Source organism: Diplotaxodon limnothrissa, linkage group LG11, assembly GCF_057381915.1.
Source record: "Diplotaxodon limnothrissa isolate DT_005_m linkage group LG11, D_limnothrissa_male_GT1.1, whole genome shotgun sequence".
NCBI lineage: Eukaryota > Metazoa > Chordata > Actinopteri > Cichliformes > Cichlidae > Diplotaxodon > Diplotaxodon limnothrissa.
This window is the reverse complement of record NC_140606.1, coordinates 6,695,647-6,716,164: the sequence shown is the minus strand read 5'-3', so window position 1 is coordinate 6,716,164 and position 20,518 is coordinate 6,695,647. Positions and strand designations below refer to the sequence as shown.

The 20,518-nt window shown below is 38.8% G+C and overlaps 1 protein-coding gene across 1 annotated transcript in view; it reads right to left on the bottom strand.

The window, feature by feature from the left end:
- tgfb2 (transforming growth factor, beta 2) overlaps positions 1–20,272 on the bottom strand; it is a 41,956-nt gene extending 21,684 nt beyond the window's left edge. The window contains exons 1-2 of the mRNA XM_085366114.1: positions 19,586–20,272; positions 2,232–2,395 (exon numbers count right to left, since the gene is read on the bottom strand). Of these exons, the coding sequence (XP_085222240.1) occupies positions 2,232–2,395; positions 19,586–19,931 (510 nt within the window). The 5' untranslated portion in view covers positions 19,932–20,272. The remainder of the gene's footprint in view (positions 1–2,231; positions 2,396–19,585) is intronic.
- Positions 20,273–20,518: the final 246 nt, after the last annotated feature.

Here is a 20,518-nt window from a genome sequence, read left to right as displayed (position 1 = left end):
ATTTCTGAGTCGACAAGCGCCTTTGTTACTGGGACCAGTAATTTTAAGAAAGGCCCCCATTAGAACCCATGAGAAATGCAAGAAATGCATTGCTCAGTCTGCAATATCTTTCCCAGAACAAATACCAATTGCAAATAACATACTAAAAATAAACCTGAAAATCAGTTTAGAACAGCGTACTATGTTGCAAAGAGTGAACTACCACTGGCACAATTTAGCAGTCTTTGCAAACTTCAAAAAGCAAATGGCCTCGATCTTGGTTCCACTTGCCTCTTACCCGTGACTTCAGTGGAAATTTCAAATTCAGGATCTGACACAGACTGATTCATGTCCTACACAGTTCTTACAAGTTCATAGAAATTGCTGTTTTCAATTAGAACCAAGTATTTGAGTTGATGATTGTAATTTTTATACAATGTTGTAATTTGTGTTTCAACAATTTTTTGATTAATGTTTTGTTTCCGTTACAATATTATACGGAAACAAAACAGGAAACAAAACATCAATCAAAAAATTGCTCTCTTTTTTTATTCGGGCTACTTAAATTTATTTTGGGCTACCAAAAACTGAAGAGTCCCTGCCCGAAGGGCTACCAGGGATTTTGAAATTTTGCGAGCCCTGCTCTGATATATGCAGTTTGATAACACAGCACAATGCTACAGATGTCGCAAAACCAGTCAGTATCTGGTGTGGCCACCATTTCTCTCACAATGGTGCCTCACACAGTAAGGAAAATGGTGTGCAGTGGGCATAGAGTTGATCAGGTTGTTGATTGTGGGCTGTGGAATGTTGGTGAACTCCTCTTCAATACTTGTACAAAGTTGCTGAATATTGGCAGGAACTGGAACATGCTGTCATATATGCTGAGCTGAGCGTCCCAAACAGTCTGGGGAGTATGCTGGCCATGAAAGAACTGGGATGTTTTCAGCTTCCAAGGAATTGTGTACAGATCCTTGCAATATGGGGCTGTGCATTATCATGCTGTAACATGAGGTTATGATCATGGATAAATGGCACAACAATGGTCCTCAGGATCTCAACAAGGTATCTCTGTGCATTCAAAATGCCAACAATAAAATGCACTTGTGTTCATTGTCCATAACCCCACCGCCATCATGGGCCACTCAATCCACAACGTTGACGTGATCATGCTGGATGTGGAGGTCCTGGGCTGGTGTGGTTACATGTGGTCTGCGATTGTGAGGCCGGTTGGATATACTGCCAAATTCTCTGAAACGCCTTTGAAGATGGCTTATGGCAGAGAAATGAACATTCATTTCACAAACAACAGTTCTGGTAGACATTCCTGCAGTCAGCATGCCAATTGCACACTCCCTCAAAAGCTGCGACATCTGTAGCATTGTGCTGTGTGATCAAACTGCATATTTCAGAGTGGCCTTTGATTTGCGGCAGTCTAAGGCACACCTGTGCCATATTCATGCTTTCTAATCAGCACCTTGACATGCCACATCTGTGAGGTGGGATGGATTATTTCGGCAAACGAGAAGTTCTCACTTACACGGATTTAGACAGATTTCTGAACAATATTTGATAGTAATGGGTCCTTTGTGTATGTCGAAAATGTTTCAGATCTTTAAGTTCAGCTCATGAAAAATTGCAGCAAAAACGGAAGTTGCGTTTATATTTTTGTTGAGTGTAATTGAGTGCTTTAGACCTACAACCAACATTCCTTTTACTGATAAAGTCCTTTAAAATCCCTGTGTCTGTGAAAGGAATCAATTGTTTGAAAAGTTTCAGTTAGCACAAAAACGGATGTCCAGTCAGTTACTAACAATCTCCTAATGGCGCCAGACAATGGACTGTCTCTATGCATGTCCTGCTGGATCATTGTTGCTTTTGACACCAGTAATCGCAAAATTGAATTGCACTGGAACAACTGAGAATAAAAACTATACTACAGTGATTTGAGTCATATTTATTGGATTAATTAATTTTTAAAATTTAAATGATGAGCCTTCCACACACAAAAGTTAGTTATACAATTCCACAGGGCTCCCATTCTGATAATCTCATTATACTAATCATTAAGAATCTTCAAAGTTTATGAAAAAGAACCTACAAAAATCAGAATATATTTTTTTGCAATGTAAAAAATCTTTGCATTTTAAAATTATATTAAGCAATCCTTCCTAGTCTTTATAAAACACAAAGCAACTCATATTTAGGAAATATGGCATAATGAATGTTACTCCAGACAAAAGTGTTTGTACCTGATAGAGCTCAATTCGTTGCTCAGACACTCGGGCCCCAGGGTTTTGAAGACGGAAGATCCTGAGCTCTGCCTTCACCAAGTTGGAGGCATTCTTCTCCATAGAGGACACATCAAAAGTCAGCCGCCGGAAGTAAGGGCTGAAGAGTGTAGGAGAAATAACATCTGCAAAAAAATGTAAAGGAATTGTGTGAATAAGGATTGGATACTTAATGACTGCTAATGGAACGCTTGCTTTGGACTGAGGCAGTCAATTCCAACTACTAAAATGAAACTACAATTAAGGAAAGACATCACAGCCTGAGAGGGTTGTGGGACTGAAGTTCAATGGTCCAATCCCCTACTAGTCAAGCCTGCTTGAGGAGTTCTTCAGCAAGACATTACAAAATTGTCACCACCAATTAGTGTTAGTTTGCATCTGATAAAGTGTTGTAAGGGGTGCTTTCAGTGGTTACCAGACAAGAAAAGTGCTGTATGAATGTTAGTGCATGTACCATTTACAACTGCACCCACAAATTACACATACTTTGTCATTATCTTCTAAACACAAGCAGAAAGGGAGGGGCAGCAGTCTTCCATTGTATTAATCAAAGACACAGCCAAGGCATACCAGTGGCCAAGGGAATAGTGGGTGCTATGGCAGGTTCCTTTGCTCTTACTAACAAGAGCTATCACCTTGTCCACCCCTAATCTTTCAAGATTAATGGATTAGGCAGGATAACTTGGTGGGACAATGCTTAGTGGTGGGCTCACAACAGATAGGGACATGTAGTGTCTGTGCTGCACTCAGTGGTGATGCTAGGTTGATGCTGACTTCGGGGTGGGTCTTCCCTCTAGACTGGTTAGAGAAAATCGGCCACAGATTTTTTTTCTCCCACTTGTGGCACTAGGGGTAGCAGTAGGCTAGGCCAGATGGCTCCCTGGCCTAAATGCTTGATTTAGACTTCTCAGGAAATCTACATCCAAACTTAGATGGTAACCAGAATCGCCTTTTAATCCCTATACTGCAACGTTACATTCCAATTGTTGTGGTATGCATCAAACTGACATGTAGTTACATTTCTCAAGAGTTGCACACCAGGCTACGTAGAAGCTTGTGGCGAAGGGTTAAAATGGGACTCCCAGTTATGGCTTAAGTTATGACGTAGATCTGATGCAGAAATATAATTCACACGTAAATGAAGTGAGGCTGGTTATTGCAGCTGTGGCCAGTTGCTTAATTATGCCTCCCCCTGTCTTTGAGAACAATAGTATAGTAAGCAAATAACCAGCTGAAAATGCAAAGGGAAATACAAAAAGAACTAAAAAGACATGGTGTTGCACCAAGCTGAACACCCCTGTGTTGTGTCAAGTTTCCTCAAATCAGGTGAACCAACACAAAGCCTACTACAGTCATTACAGTGTGTGGCTATTGATAAAGATGTTGACAAGGGCAGCTTCATTAAAACATTTAATTTATTAATAAAGTCAACTGACTTCTCTCAAATATAAATAAACCCATTCATTATTTTAATTACACCTTTCTGGCATACAGAAAATAAACATTTAATAGTACTTCTTCAAATCTTCTTTGCTCCTACCATTTTTTTAAATGTTAGTATTTATATGTGGACTATGTTACTTTTTGAGAAATGTTATTACAATTGATATCAAAAGTGCTGTAACCACATCTAAGAAAGTCATGAACCTATTGTTTACTTGCATTTCATGTACCATTACAGTAGAGGACACCTACCTACAATTCCCACACAAGTCAGCTATCTTGTTGACAGTGCTGCAGCCTCACTGTGTATGACACTCAATACTGTTGGTCCCTTTGAAAAAACAAGCATTGAATCAGAGAAGACCAGATTCTTGGTACAACTCAGAAGAGAATAGAATAGAATAGAGAATAGAAAAACAGTAAAGAGTAGCTGAAAAGCATGGACAGATATATTTTGTGGCTGGGCTTTTTCCATAAGGAGTGTCCCTTTCATGGCACAAAATTTGGGGGGAAGAGTATTTAAATCACATAAATATGATTTATGAAGATTAGTGTTAAATGTACTATTTTTCTGTTTAGTGTTAAACCTACAAAAGTTTTGGTTCCAAGAGTATATGGGGCTTGTGACATTTGAGGTGTTTTATTTATTGGGAATGAGAGTGGGAAATGTTTTCAGAACTAGTGCATAATAGTCCCAGGCAGATGGTGCAATGCTTTGAACATAGTCCAAAAATTCGACCCTGCCCTGTAACTCTTCACTGAGTCCTCACCTTGCATGTTTAAGTCCCTTTCTGTTCCTCTATAGTAATACTCATATTTTACTGAAACCAACCTTAACTGAGATGTTGCAGTTTTTTGTCACATTTCTACACAGAGATCAGTACAAAATTAAAACATATTTCCTCAGCAGAACAATTTTCATGTGGTTTCTTTCTTTTGGTTACTACCTTATTCACAAGCTACTCAGTGTGGAACTACCACACTGGGTAGCTCCACATTCGATATTGCAGAGAGCACGCCCAAACACGCAGATCGTCCCAAGCAGCCAGGAAATCAGATTTTTTCAGACATATCTTAAATTGAACATCATATTGACAACCAGGTTGGGTCATGGTTGGATGTCCAAATTGTGGGCTTAGTTTAGAAAACTTATGTCCAGAATTGGTCATGGAGCAACGGGCCCAATATAGAAATGATCCACGTATCTATCTGACACATCCCATGTTTAGTGGGAACGACCTTGATGACCTCTAATTTTCTGTTTCTGAATTCAGATAAAACTGAGATTATTGTATTAAACTTAGGCATAAAAGATCTCTTAGGAGTATGGCATCTAACCAGATGCTTACTTTGGTTGGCATTATAACCTCCAGTAACAATGAGGAATCTTGAAATTGTTTTTTTTCCTACAATGCGCATATTAAACAAATGCCTAGGAACACTTTCTTCCATTTTTGCAATATCTCTAAAATTAGAAACATCCTGTCTCAGGGATGCTGAAAAACTAGTTTATACATTTATTATTTCTAGGCTGGACTACTGTAATTCATTATTATGAGGCTGCCACAAAAATATCCTGAAAAGGCTTTGGTTCATCCAAAATGTAGCAGCAAGAATACTGACAGACTAGACAGACTGACAGACTAGAGAAAGCATATTTCTCCTATCCTGGCTTTTCTTCATTAGCTCCCTGTTAAATCCAGAATTAGTTTAAAATCCTTCTCCTTGCATACAAGGTCTTGAATAATCAGGACCCATCATATCTTATATTAATCTATTGAAAGTTGGTGCTACTAATTCCTAGAGGTGTTCCAACTCTTGGCTTTATAAAGTGAATTTCCTGATTTAAATCGATTTTAGTTTGAATAATGCTATATTGATTCATTAATTCTAAAAACTAGTGCTGTCAATAGATTTGAAAAAATAAAAAAATAAAAACTAATTAATCTCACAATTTTCTGTAATTAATCACAATTACTTGATCAAGAGCATGGTTGCAGTTACATTTTTTAACTTTATATTTAAGCTTGTAACTGACATTTATGCAATATAAGGAAGTAAATGCAGAATAAACACAAAGAATGTATGCTTAAATTCAAAGAGAATTTGAATAGTTTTCTTTAATCTTTTAGCACAGGTTCTCTCCTGTGAAATACAACTTTAAAAAAAAAAAAGTACACACAAATATATAATATATATTAGTGCTGTCAAACAGTTAAAATGTTTAATCAGATTCATCACAGGGTTACTGTGGATTAATTTTGATTAATCACGATTAAATATCATTCATTTTTATTCTATATTAATCACATTTCATTTTGCATGAGCAAACAGACTGGAGAAAAAAGGGAAAATATATGCACTTAACATGTTTATTGAACATCTTGAACATTCATGTTAACAAAAAACTCTGACAGAGAGAGTGGATAAATGTTTACACTCTTGGGGAGGCACTTCAATGTCCTTGAAACGAGGAACCAAAGATATACTCTGGCTGCAACATTTTGGATTAAATGTTTTTAAGACATCCTTATAATAGTGACATACAATAGTCCAGGCCAGAAGTAATAAACGCATGAACTAGGTTTTCCACTGGTTCTTATATAGCTCTTTTCTATTCTACTTGAGCGCTCAAAGTACTTTATACTTATCTCATTCACACAAGGACTCTTTTCCATGCTTAAGTGCTTTAACATTCAAACTCCAATAGACGTATCAGAGAGAAACTTCATGTTAGTATCTCGCCCATGATTTGACATACAGATTGTAAAGTCAAAAGACACGTCGTAGTCTCACTCCAAGCGCTTTATTCTTTACGCCATCATACACCACGTACACAAAACAACAACTCCTCGCGGGCAACAGTACTCTCGCGATATAACAGAAAATAACAAGTTAACAATCTCCCTCTTTCTTTTTTAAAATAAAAATATAAACACCTCTTTAAAACATTTGCATAAATATATATGTAAACAAAAAAATTGTCAACATTGTTGAACATTCAGAAAACATTTCAATGTACTTTACTTAAAGCATACTATCACTGCACAAAATAAACAATAGTGCATTTTAATGCAAAGAAAACTTAGTAAACAAAGGATCACAGTATCCAGAGTCCTTCGTCTAGTGCTTTTAGGAGGGTTAAAGGTGAAACTCCCTTTTTTGTCAGACAATCAGCAAGTTGGGATTTGGAATCTGACCAACAGTCTGATTTCCTTGGCTTGTATGAGCTCTTTTTGCTGCTCATTTCTAGCCTCTGTCTCTTCTCTGTAACCTGCTTAGTGGACTTGAGTGCATCAAACAAGGAATGATTGTCAGTCACACAGATCAACAGAAGAGCATTCAGACTAGTGTTATCAGTTGTAAGCTCAGAAAAAAGTGTTGCCTGGAAGACTGCACTGTCTATTCCATCTGACATGGCAAGAGTTTCTCCTGCCAGTGTACTTCTGACCACACGCCTGATTTTTTTAGACTGTCAAAAGAGAGGACAAAACTTTCCTCCTTTACCCATAAGGGCAATTAATGCCCCTGCTTGAGTACCGCCATCAGGAACGTTGCCAAATGATGCGACACTGAAAACAACCAATGCCAAATCCTCACTGTTACCCAAGTGCTGAAACTTAAGAGTCACTTTCTCTGCCTTAAGTTTACGGATAACTTTGTTCACATCATGAATGGACTGCACAGTTGCATCTTTAATATTAGATGCCAGGCTGTATATGTCAAACATAACATCTGGCCTCGTTTGTTTGGCAACCCACAAAATCTGTCCTATTTTTGACCTGAATTGCTCCCGTTCTGTTTCACTTAAGGAAGCATCCCCCTGTACAGCCCATGCTGCTTGTAACTGAACCGGTTGTAGGTTGTCAATGTAAAGTTGTTGATGCACCTCTATTACATCATTAACTGTACAAATGTCCATACCAACATAAGAAAAGCTGTCATATAGCCCGTCGGGCTATATGATAACCCAACGGGCGGGGCTGAGACAGATTTTGGTCGCCCGACCGGAGATATCGCTAGCTCCGGGACGTCGGGCTAGCGATTTTGCGAGCCCTGTAGCAAGAAATTAAAGTGTGCAGCAAAAACACTAAAAGGAAAAAGGGTTTGGTATTGTATAGCAACAAGTTACTAGAAGGCAGTATACACACACATCACAGCATGGCAGACAAATATTGGCTCAATAAATTAGGCCATACTTGAGACACAGCCAAAAACAAAGCTCCAACTCCCATGTAGCATGAGAAATGCTCCCCAGCCCAGGCTCAGCCTGAGCATCAAACATCTTCCCCCCCATTTCCCCAGCACTTCTGCAAAAACCATCATCTTACACCAGACTGGTGCCATTGCTGTAAACAATGCATTGTTGGAGGAAAATGTAGTATTCTTAACTCTCTCACTCAATCTCCCCTTTTCTCTCCCTTCTGTTTTGCAATGCTGGCCACCGTGGCTGAGCAGTTCAAATAGCAATAGCATTCACGTCCTGCATGCTAGACCATGACTTAACAAAAATGTAGTACAAAAAAGTATGTGGAGCACACTGCTAGTAATTCCTTACATTTCCATTATGCCTACTAGCCAATTTGTATTACTTGTAGAAAGTTGCTTGTTTTACCAAATATTACAATTCACTTTGTGGTCTGTCAGTATTGGATACTGTAGGGAAAGCAAAACTACAAAGTTGATAGAATTTAGAAAATACATGTGGGTTAGTATTTAAGAAAAATAGCCAAAAGGTGTTGGGTCACAACATCATGGCATAATGGCAAACCTTGGCATTGATTCTCCTAGTATCTGTAACTCTACTCTAGGGATCAAAAAGTATTATTTTAGAAAATTTTACTTCATGTTGTAAAAAGATAATTATAAGATAAGATAAGATAACCTTTATTAGTCCCACACGTGGGAAATTTGTTTTATGAGTTTACTCTTGCTTTACTAGATTGTGGGGCTTGCCACCGCTCTTGTGGGACAACCAATTAAAAAATATAAGATGAAACACAGTTTTTGTTTTTAAGGATATGAGGACATGAACCTTTTTCAGCTTCTGAAATGGAACAAGCCAGAAAAAGTTTCCTCTTCATCTTTGTATAACGGTGCATGTGTGTGCATGACCCATAACTATCGTAAAACGCTACGACCGGAAGTAGACACCTTTCGCACATGCGGGGTACCGATCGGGTTTCTGGTACGGATCGGGTAGTGACAGCGCTCAACACCAATGACTGTATAAAAGATGGACGACGCGACAGCTCCCAAAAATGAAGCCAAAACATCTCTATCGCCCCCTGGTGTCTGGCTGCAGTATAGGTCATAAACCCCGTCTCCTCCATGTTAGCGATGGGATTGGGGTCAGACTAAAATTAATTAATTCTCCTCAGAAATTTTTTTTCCAAAGATTCTTTCTTTTGTTTTCAATAGTTCTCATCACGCTGATTTATGTCCAAGGGGTCTCCTCTCACATAAGTTTGATTCTAATTCCTACCGCGGTGATGTTAAATTGGGGTGAAACGTCATCATAACAGCTTTGACTGGCAGCTGCAGTCACGGAGAAACTTGCGTATCTCTGTTCGGGAATAGCAGATAGAGCGTAGGCTCTGAGAGGAGGACCAGCATTTACATTACGAAAACATGACCGACTGTTTTAAACTGACAGCCTGAGGTGTTCTTCAGTAAACTGGACTACCCGACAGAAGGACCCGAGGCCCCGCTGCACTTTTTCGGTAAGTTAAACGTGTTTGTAAGCTAATCCGTAACTACCGTCCTTAGCAAGACCTCACTAGCTAAAATGAGCACTGAGGTTCGTTTAGCTAATCTGTGCAGGTGAATGAATTTACCCTGACTAAAGAAATCAAGAGAAACTTTTATTACAAGTATTATACTGTAAAAGCAACAGGCTGCACTCTGCTTCAGCTCCTGTGCAGAGCTGAATATTAAATATGTGCAAACAACAGTAGATTTTCAGTCTCTTGCCACATCTGTAAAGACAGTAACATTTTTTTAAAAGCTTGTACTTCAGTAACTCCTCATTAATCAGGAACTATGGATTAAAGTACTGTAGTGTACTGTAATACTGAAAAGAATGTAAGAGAAGAACTTCAGATCCTGAGTGTGTGAGGACAGAAGGATCAGCTTTATTTCAATTTTGAGGGATAAAATTTAGATTTGAGTTTGATGATTCTGTTCTCTTTGTGATTACAGGAGCTGCCCTCACATTCAGACCTCAGCACCACCCAGTGACAGCAGACAGATCATCCAACATGTTCACATGTTAACTGCAAAATTAACTGATGAAAACAGTACAAAGGTTAAAGTACCATACAGGGAGTGCAGAATTATTAGGCAAGTTGTATTTTTGAGGAATAATTTTATTATTGAACAACAACCATGTTCTCAATGAACCCAAAAAACTCATTAATATCAAAGCTGAATGTTTTTGGAAGTAGTTTTTAGTTTTAGCTATTTTAGGGGGATATCTGTGTGTGCAGGTGACTATTACTGTGCATAATTATTAGGCAACTTAAAAAAAAAACAAATATATACCCATTTCAATTATTTATTTTTACCAGTGAAACCAATATAACATCTCCACATTCACAAATATACATTTCTGACATTCAAAAACAAAACAAAAATCAGCGACCAATATAGCCACCTTTCTTTGCAAGGACACTCAAAAGCCTGCCATCCATGGATTCTGTCAGTGTTTTGATCGGTTCACCATCAACATTGCGTGCAGCAGCAACCACAGCCTCCCAGACACTGTTCAGAGAGGTGTACTGTTTTCCCTCCTTGTAAATCTCACATTTGATGATGGACCACAGGTTCTCAATGGGGTCCAGATCAGGTGAACAAGGTGGCCATGTCATTAGTTTTTCTTCTTTTATACCCTTTCTTGCCAGCCACGCTGTGGAGTACTTGGACACGTGTGATGGAGCATTGTCCTGCATGAAAATCATGTTTTTTCTTGAAGGATGCAGACTTGTTCCTATACCACTGCTTGAAGAAGGTGTCTTCCAGAAACTGGCAGTAGGACTGGGAGTTGAGCTTGACTCCATCCCCAACCCGAAAAGGCCCCACAAGCTCATCTTTGATGATACCAGCCCAAACCAGTACTCCACCTCCACCTTGCTGGCGTCTGAGTCGGACTGGAGCTCTCTGCCCTTTACCAATCCAGCCACGGGCCCATCCATCTGGCCCATCAAGACTCACTCTCATTTCATCAGTCCATAAAACCTTAGAAAAACCAGTCTTGAGATATTTCTTGGCCCAGTCTTGACGTTTCAGCTTGTGTGTCTTGTTCAGTGGTGGTCGTCTTTCAGCCTTTCTTACCTTGGCCATGTCTCTGAGTATTGCACACCTTGTGCTTTTGGGCACTCCAGTGATGTTGCAGCTCTGAAATATGGCCAAACTGGTGGCAAGTGGCATCTTAGCAGCTGCACGCTTGACTTTTCTCAGTTCATGGGCAGTTATTTTGCGCCTTGGTTTTTCCACACGCTTCTTGCGACCCTGTTGACTATTTTGAATGAAACGCTTGATTGTTCGATGATCACGCTTCAGAAGCTTTGCAATTTTGAGACTGCTGCATCCCTCTGCAAGATATCTCACTATTTTTGACTTTTCTGAGCCTGTCAAGTCCTTCTTTTGACCCATTTTGCCAAAGGAAAGGACGTTGCCTAATAATTATGCACACCTGATATAGGGTGTTGATGTCATTAGACCACACCCCTTCTCATTACAGAGATGCACATCACCTAATATGCTTAATTGGTAGTAGGCTTTCGAGCCTATACAGCTTGGAGTAAGACAACGTGCATGAAGAGGATGATGTGGACAAAATACTCATTTGCCTAATAATTCTGCACTCCCTTGTATGTGCTGTAGTGAAAACTGCAGCTGCAGTTGCAGAGTTATTCATACCAGAGTAACCAGAGAGGATCATATATTTTTAAATATATAACTTTCTACAGGACTGAATATAATATCTTTATGTAAAAGTCCGGAGCCTCTGGGGAGTATTTACAACATTACACAAACCAAAGGTCTCCATCACAGTGTTCATGAAATGCTGGGTTTATCCATCTCCCAGGGCAGGCCTACGGAGGAGTGCTGAAGATTTCCCTGTGAGGGAGCTGCTGGTGAAGATCATGAGTCCTGCTTGATCAATGCGATGAGCTTCAGTGTTCCTGGTGTTTCTTAAATGAAGCCTCTCTCAGTGGGTTAACAGAACTTCTGGCACAGGACAGCTGTCATGAAAAAAAGGGAAGAAGTTTCTCCAAACCTCTGGACCCAGGAAACCCAGCTTGGTCCTGATGGTCTCCCTCACTAGTTTCTCTCCAGGGTGAATGTAGCTGTTGATATGGACTCTATTATTAAATGAAATGAACAAATTAGACTACACTACTGAAACGTTCTGCTGATGTTTTTAAAGTTTCCATGTTACCAGGATGTAGACGGCTCTGAAGATTTAAACCGTTTTAGATCCATTACACTAACAGTCTTATGTTAATATCTCAAAGGACAGCATTACATTTTTGATATTAACAGTAACTCTGGGCCTCGGGAGAGTGTGCAGCTGAGCTTATCGCTGTCTAAAAATGGATTAATAAAAAAAACATAAGAAGTGCTGAATCCTTCAATAATACAGACTATTAGAGTAACAGGTGTGTAGCATCCTAACTAGCTAGCAACAAGCCTCCAACACAGTGCGTATGCTAGCGGCTAATCTAGCAAAAATTAATAACAGGGTGATTTTAGAACTATAAGATGAAAAGCTGTGTGTCTTTTTTTTTTATATAACAGTGACATGGTTGTATTTACCTTAATTAAACGAGTCGTCAGTCGCGGTAAACCAGCAAAAAAACTCGAGCCGCCGGGCTACGTAAAAAGTGTAGGGGGGCGTGTTTGCGGTCACGTCCAGCGGGTGTGTGGGCGGGAGCGTTACACAGTCACTCCACCTCAAGTCACTACTGCGCAGACTCTGGCTCCAAATTTGCAAGATGGCAGCCTCCACAAGCGGGATATTTTGGCTTCATTTTTGCACTATGGGAGGAGGCGGTGTCGCGTCGTCCGTCTTTTATACAGTCATTGCTCAACACAGACAGCATCGTCAGAAGAAAAGTTGCTAAAATAAATAAAAAATTTTGTATTGTTCAATACATATGCGTACCGAACCGAAAGCACTGTATCGAAAGGTTCAATATCGATACGAGTATTGTTGCACCCCTAGTAAATGGTGGAGTGATCTAGAGCAGAGTCATGGACATTACTTTTAATTTCTATTTTTATTTGGTTCTGGGCAATCAACATTATCCAGAACCAACAGTTTCTCTATTACTATCAATAACTCGCCGGTCTCCGTTTCTTCTTCTGTGAAGTTTGGGTGTCATCCTCAACAGTACTCTATCTTTTAATTCACACATTAATAATGTCACTCGGTTTGCATATTTTGAATTGCGCAACATTAATTGTCTCCGTCCTTTTCTTACTCCACGTGCCACTGCCATTCTTGTTCACAGCCGTGTTACTTCTTGGATTGATTACTGCAATTCACTTCTTGTTGGTCTTACTCAAAAATCCATGCACAAGCTCCAACGTGTCCAGAACTCTGCTGCCCGTATTATCACCAGGACCCCTTCTAATTACCACATCACCGCTGTCCCACAGCTCATTGTCTCCCAGTCAAATATCGCATCAATTTTAAAATACTTTTGTATACATTTATGGCTATTCATCGTTTCTCTCCTCCATATCTCTCTGATTTGGTTCAGATCACCATTCCATCTCGGGGTCTTAGATCTTCTTCTTCTCTCGCACTCTCTCTTTCCCTTTTCCCTGTCTTGCCACCATGGAGAGCAGGGCTTTCAGCTGCTCTGCTCCTCGACTCTGGAATTCCCTACCTCCTGACATAAGAAATATCACTTCCTTCTCTCTTTTTAAGTCTAGACTCAAAACTCACTTGTTCAAAATAGCTTATCCCACATAACCTCACCACTCTGCTATTTTAAATTTGTTTTATATTTTATGCTCTTATGATTGTGTAAACTGCTTGCTTTTATGCTTGTTTTTATTATTCTGCTGTATACAGTGTCTTTGTGTGTTCTGAAAGGCGCTTTCAAATAAAATGTATTATTATTATTATTATTATTATTATTATTATTATTATTATTATTATTACTACTACATAAGGCCATAAGCATGATGGTAAAGTGAAAACAGCATCCAGGGCAGAAACAACTGCATTATGCTGCTAATACAACCTCGGCTTATGCAAACAAAATGAACAGACAGCATGCTAATGCTAAGCTAGCCAAGAACTCAGAGAACCCAAAGATTTGTGACATTTGGCATGTTTGGTGTGTATGGTTAGTGTGCTGTGTAGTTGCTCTTTCTGTTTGTCAAACAATGAGGCCTACACCTACACCATCCTCCCTATTCTGGTATTTTAAAGAGTACTTAGCATAAATATTAAGCAACCTAACTAATAGGGTTCCAACTCCCAGCAACAACAAAAATAAATAAATAAAAAATAGGGAACCACCCCTCACGCTCCACCTCATGATGCTTAATCGACGTAATCAACCTTAATTTGATGCAGTGTGAAAAAAAATGCACAGAAATCAATTATTTTTCAAGAAATATTAAATAGATTCAACATCTTTCTTCAACAAAATTGCAGACTGCACAGATGGTACCTTCCCAAAGGAAAAAGTACTATAGCTTACTAGGGTATATATATTAGACTTAATAGTTACTATATACAGTAATTGACTTCTATTCATTTTACATCAAATTAAAACTTTGGGTGTCAGATAATTATTTATTAAAAGCTAGACATTTTAAATGAGAATAAGAAAGAAAAGTATGTCTTTGTGCTCCCTTTTCCCTGTTAATGCCCTATCGGCCCCCCTGGCTAAACTTTGCTAGATCCGCCCCTGCACAGTTACCAGCGTCAGCTACGTAGAAAAAGATCCTGGAGTAGAAAGTAATATTAAATACATTCTAACAATAGCTGATCAAGCTTAAACGTGCTGCTGTTGTTCAGCCGCTGGTTTCCTCTTTCTGGTGCAAAGTGGGCCAAAAGCAAACTAGAGACACTGACTCGCGACAGAAAAGCCGATCAGCTGATCGTTAACCAGTTTCATGATTGAAGTAGCAGCAGGAGAGTCAGTCGCTTGTTAAGCTTAACGCAGGAATGCTTTACAAACATTCAGAGATGGACTTACACACTTGCTTTACTTCTCTCGGGATAACTTTGTCGGAGATGAAATGCCGGGTTGCTAGCGAAGCTCCAAATGCTATCCAGACCACCGACAGGTCCCGCATGCCACAGCCGCTCTATCACGTGATGCATACTGCTCCGACGTGCTAACGTTCTGAGGTGAGTTACGGCGTGTTGCAAGTTTTGTGAGGTGCTTTCGTGATATTTAATGGATCGGATTACATTTTTTTTATTTTTCTCCGATATCCGATCCAGTAATTTAGGTCAGTATCGGACCGATACCGATACGTAATATCGGATCGGTCCATCTCTAGTACACATAAAATGGGTTTAAAGAAATTATGTACAGGTAGAACGCAGCAGCAAGCACAACAAAATTTTTGGGCCATTCGTGTCCAGCAAGTGGGGACAGTAGCAGATGCTGTTTCTTACATAAAAGGGTTTTAACAATCCCACCACTGAAGGTGACAGTGCTATCCACAGCACTACTGTGTTACTCCATTTGTACAATTAAACTTGAACGCATAAATGTTATTTTTTTTCAACTAGTCATTAGCACTGACAATTTATATTTATGGGAAAATCTCCTGGGAAGTTGTTACCTTGATAATCCTGTCAATAATAAGTTTAACATACAAAGTATGTTTTGTTACCCTACTTGACTAAATCATTCGTGTGTGTGACTGAATATAAACTGTAGTGGTCAGAGTAATGCGGGTAACATTCCACCTGGATGGTAAATGCCAAATTAATAAGTTAACAGACTAATCAATTATCACTAATCTATCATGAAATCCTGAGAGAATCTGGTCATATATTTAGTTAATTATTTGTCTCAAATTACAGTTTTAGCCCTAAGATAAAGGAAGGAGGAAGGAAAATAAACTTGCATGTGCAATATGTACATCAGGAAGCAAAACATATCAAGTTCAATTAGCTACATGATGAAGCGAACAAGAAGTCCAGTAATTTGCTTGTTTTTGTGCCACAAGTTCAAGCTCACAAATGTATTGTGGCCAGCTGACTTGGTATCACGTTACTCGGGCAAACAATAAAGCTCACACTTGACGCTGTCGTTCGAGTGAGAGACTAAACTTGTGTCAAGCCAGCCTCCAATTCGAGACTTGCCGTCAAGCCAGCCTCCAGTTTGTTTTACGTTCCCTGTGTATTCAAAGTATTACGGGAATGGATGTGGAAACCGGATTTCAAAATAAAAGCCAACTTCGAGTGAATTAACAGATATGTTAAGAACATAATAACATATAATTTAGGCTTTTTTTTTTCTTTTTTTTTTAAACAAACTCTAATGTTAGATCTATATGACACAGCCTTGTACCCCAATTGTGCCCTGTCACTATCAAGGCCATCTTATTTTGGATTTCAAAGTAAAAGCCCTGTGAATCTTCATTTTTGAACTACTCTTTCAATGACTTAATAATGCTCTTAAAAGCAAAAGTCGTATTTCCAAATACTATTTGAACTTTATATCAACACTTTCCAACCACAGTCTTTTTCACAGTGATACCATATCAATATCAAGTCAGTCTGATTTTGCCTTTCATAGTAATGTCCCTTTGAAATTGCCGATATTTGACTTAATCTTTTAACGATTCAAAATGATCTAAAATGCAAAATTCGTGTTTCCACAGGGTAATTCCACCTTAGATCAACAGTATACAGCCCCACAGTGATACCATATCAATATCAAGTCATTCTGATTATGCCTTCCAAAATAAAAGACTTTTTAAATTGTCCATAATTGACCTACCTTTCAGTGATTTCAAAATGCTCTAAAATGGAAATTTCCTGTTTCCACAAGTTAATTCCACTCCAGATCAACAGTATACAACCTCACGATGTTACCATATCAATATCAAGACATTCTGATTTTGCTTTAAAAAATAAAAGCATTTTCAAACTGCCCATATCTGACTTGATCCTGGAACAATTTCAAAATGCTCTAAAATGGAAAATTCCTGTTTCCACAGGGTAATTCCACTCCAGATCAACAGTATACAGCCCCACAGTGATAACATATCAATATCAAGTCATTCACATTATGCCTTCCAAAGTAAAAGCCTTTTCAAATTGTCCACAATTGACCTACCTTTCAGTGATTTCAAAATGCTCTAAAATGGAAAATTCCTGTTTCCACAGGGTAATTCAACTCCAGATCAACAGTATACAACCCCACAGTGATACCATATCAATATCAAGTCATTCTGATTATGCCTTCCAAAATAAAATACTTTTCAAATTGCCAAGATACGACCTGCTCTTTTAAAGATTTCAAAATGTTCTTAAACAGAATTTTGCTGTTTCCACAGGATAATTTCACTTTAGGTCAACAGTATACAGCCCCACAGTGATACCATATCAATTTTGAGTAATTCTGATTATGCCTTCCAAAATAATGGCCTGTTGAAAATGCCCATAATTTACCTAACTTTCAGTGATTTCAGAATGCTCTAAAAGGGAAGATTTCAGTTTCCACAGGGTAATTCCACTTTAGATCAACAGTATACAACCTCACGATGTTACCATGTCAATTTCAAGTCAGTCTGATTTTGCTTTTCAAAATAAAAGCTTTTTCAATTTGCCCATATATGACTTACTCTTGGAGCGAATTCAAAATGCTCTAAGATGGAAAATTGCTGTTTCCACAGCATAATTCCACTTTAGATCAATAGTATCCAACCCCACAGTGATACCATATCAATATCAAATCAGTCTGATGTTGCCTTCCAAAATAAAAGACTTTTCAAATTGCCGATATACGACCTACTCTTTTAACGATTTCAAAATGCTCTTAAATGAAAAATTCATGTTTCAACAGGACAATTCCACTTTAGATCAACAGTATACAACCCCACAGAGATACGATGTTAAGATCAAGTCACTCTGATTTTGCCTTCCAAAATAAAAGTATTTTTTATTGCCTGTAGACGACCTACTCTTTTAACGATTTCAAAATGCTCTTAAATTGAAAGATGCTGTTTCCACAGGATAATTCCACTTTAGATCAACAGTATCCAACCCGACAGTAAAACCATGTAAATTTCATGGTGGTCTGATTTCGCCTTTCAAATTAATGGCCCGTCGAATTTGTCCATATGTGATATACTCTTTCAATTATTTCAGAATGTTTTAAAAATGAAAATTGCTGTTTCAACACATATTGGGTTTTCATTTTGAAAAGCAAAATCAGACTCAATTGATTATGACAGAATTGAATCATAAAGATGATGTAAAAGGAAGCTGAAAAAGCTTTTATTTTGAAAAACAAAATCAGACTGACTTGAAATTGACATGGTAACATCGTGAGGTTGTATACTGTTGATCTAAAGTGGAATTACCCTGTGGAAACTGAAATCTTCCTTTTTAGAGCATTCTGAAATCACTGAAAGTTAGGTAAATTATGGGCATTTTCAACAGGCCATTATTTTGGAAGGCATAATCAGAATTACTTGAAATTGATATGGTAACATCGTGAGGTTGTATACTGTTGACCTAAAGTGAAATTATCCTGTGGAAACAGCAAAATTCTGTTTAAGAACATTTTGAAATCGTTAAAAAAGTAGGTCGTATATGCTCAATTTGAAAGGGCATTTATTTTGGAAGGCATAATCAGAATGACTTGATATTGATATGGTATCACTGTGGGGCTGTATACTGTTGATCTGGAGTGGAATTACCCTATGGAAACAGGAAATTTCCATTTTAGAGCATTTTGAAATCACTGAAAGGTAGGTCAATTGTGGACAATTTAAAAAGTCTTTTATTTTGGAAGGCATAATCAGAATGACTTGATATTGATATGGTATCACTGTGGGGCTGTATACTGTTGATCTGGAGTGGAATTACCCTATGGAAACAGGAAATTTCCATTTTAGAGCATTTTGAATCGTTAAAAGATTAAGTCAAATATCAGCAATTTCAAAGGGCCTTTACTATGAAAGGCAAAATCAGACTGACTTGATATTGATATGGTATCACTGTGAAAAAGACTGTGGTTGGAAAGTGTTGATATAAAGTTCAAATAGTATTTGGAAATACGACTTTTGCTTTTAAGAGCATTATTAAGTCATTGAAAGAGTAGTTCAAAAATGAAGATTCACAGGGCTTTTACTTTGAAATCCAAAATAAGATGGCCTTGATAGTGACAGGGCACAATTAGGGTACAAGGCTGTGTCATATAGATCTAACATTAGAGTTTGTAAAAAAAAAAAAGCCTAAATTATATGTTATTATGTTCTTAACATATCTGTTAATTCACTCGAAGTTGGCTTTTATTTTGAAATCCGGTTTCCACATCCATTCCCGTAATACTTTGAATACACAGGGAACGTAAAACAAACTGGAGGCTGGCTTGACTGCAAGTCTCGAATTGGAGGCTGGCTTGACACCAGTGAGACTAAGTGTGTAATGGTAAAGTTACAAGGCAACACACAGCCTCGTGAAGAGTAGAAGCGACCGATATATAAAAAGTGTAGCTTATTTTTAATATTAGCACTACCTGGTTTTCCTTACACTCTCCCAGCACAGCGTGATGGAGAGGATTTTCCAAAAGAATCACAAACACGCGTAGCAGCGGTATTCGAAGTTGTGCCTTTTGGCCTGAAATGGCATCAGTGCGGGCACACAGACTTACTCTCTGACGGGTAGAAGCGCTGCATGTCGATCTTATGCACCTCTTTGGCGTAGTACTCCTCCTCGCTCCGCTGCCGTTCGCAAGTCGCCGCCCGTTCGTTCGCTTTTTCTTGCAGTAAGTCCCGGGTGCTGTTATAGATAGAGACGATGTCCCGGGACACCTCCTCGGGTTCGGGGAAGTCCTCTGGGGGGGCTGCGAGTTTCAGCTTACTCAGGATCTGCCCTCGGATGGCTTCGATGCGTTTTTTCTTGAATTGATCCATGTCCAGCGTACTGCACGTAGACAGACTGAAAGCCACGGTGGCTATATCCAAAGTAAGGAAAAGGCACACGAGATACACGTTCATTTTCTCCACCAGCGTATTCAAATATCACAATAAATAATCAGGAAACAAAATCAAGAGCACTTTGCCTTTGAATATCGCCAAACAGATATATTCCTTTATCAACGATCAAAGTGGAGCATTTACGAGTAAGCTGGTACCGAAAAATTATTTGAATCTCGAACAGTTCGTTTTAACCAATTTTAGCAGTGTACCGGAAAATCCATTCAACTGCCTCAGTCCAAAAAGGAATCCGTTACTGTGGGACAGCGAGGGTCTGCTCCCGGCTTGTTTAATCGTTTAAGGGGGTGAGGAGTAAATCTGGTACTGAATGTGTCCAGATCGCCAACCAAACGGATCTGCAATAGCCCACACGGATTTAAAAAAAAAAAAAAAAAAAAAAAAGAGACGAAGGGGAGCCTAAAACTGAAGCGCTATCTTCAGCGAGCCTGAGTATCCGAACGCTCTTCTCATCGCTCTCCTGGAATCCAAACAGTCACTCTGTCACACTTCAGCGCTTTGATGGTCCAGACAGATAAATGGGTTTACACTAGCATCAAAACTCGAACGTGCTCTTAGCAGCGCCACAAACTTAAGCTGCCGCCTCGAAG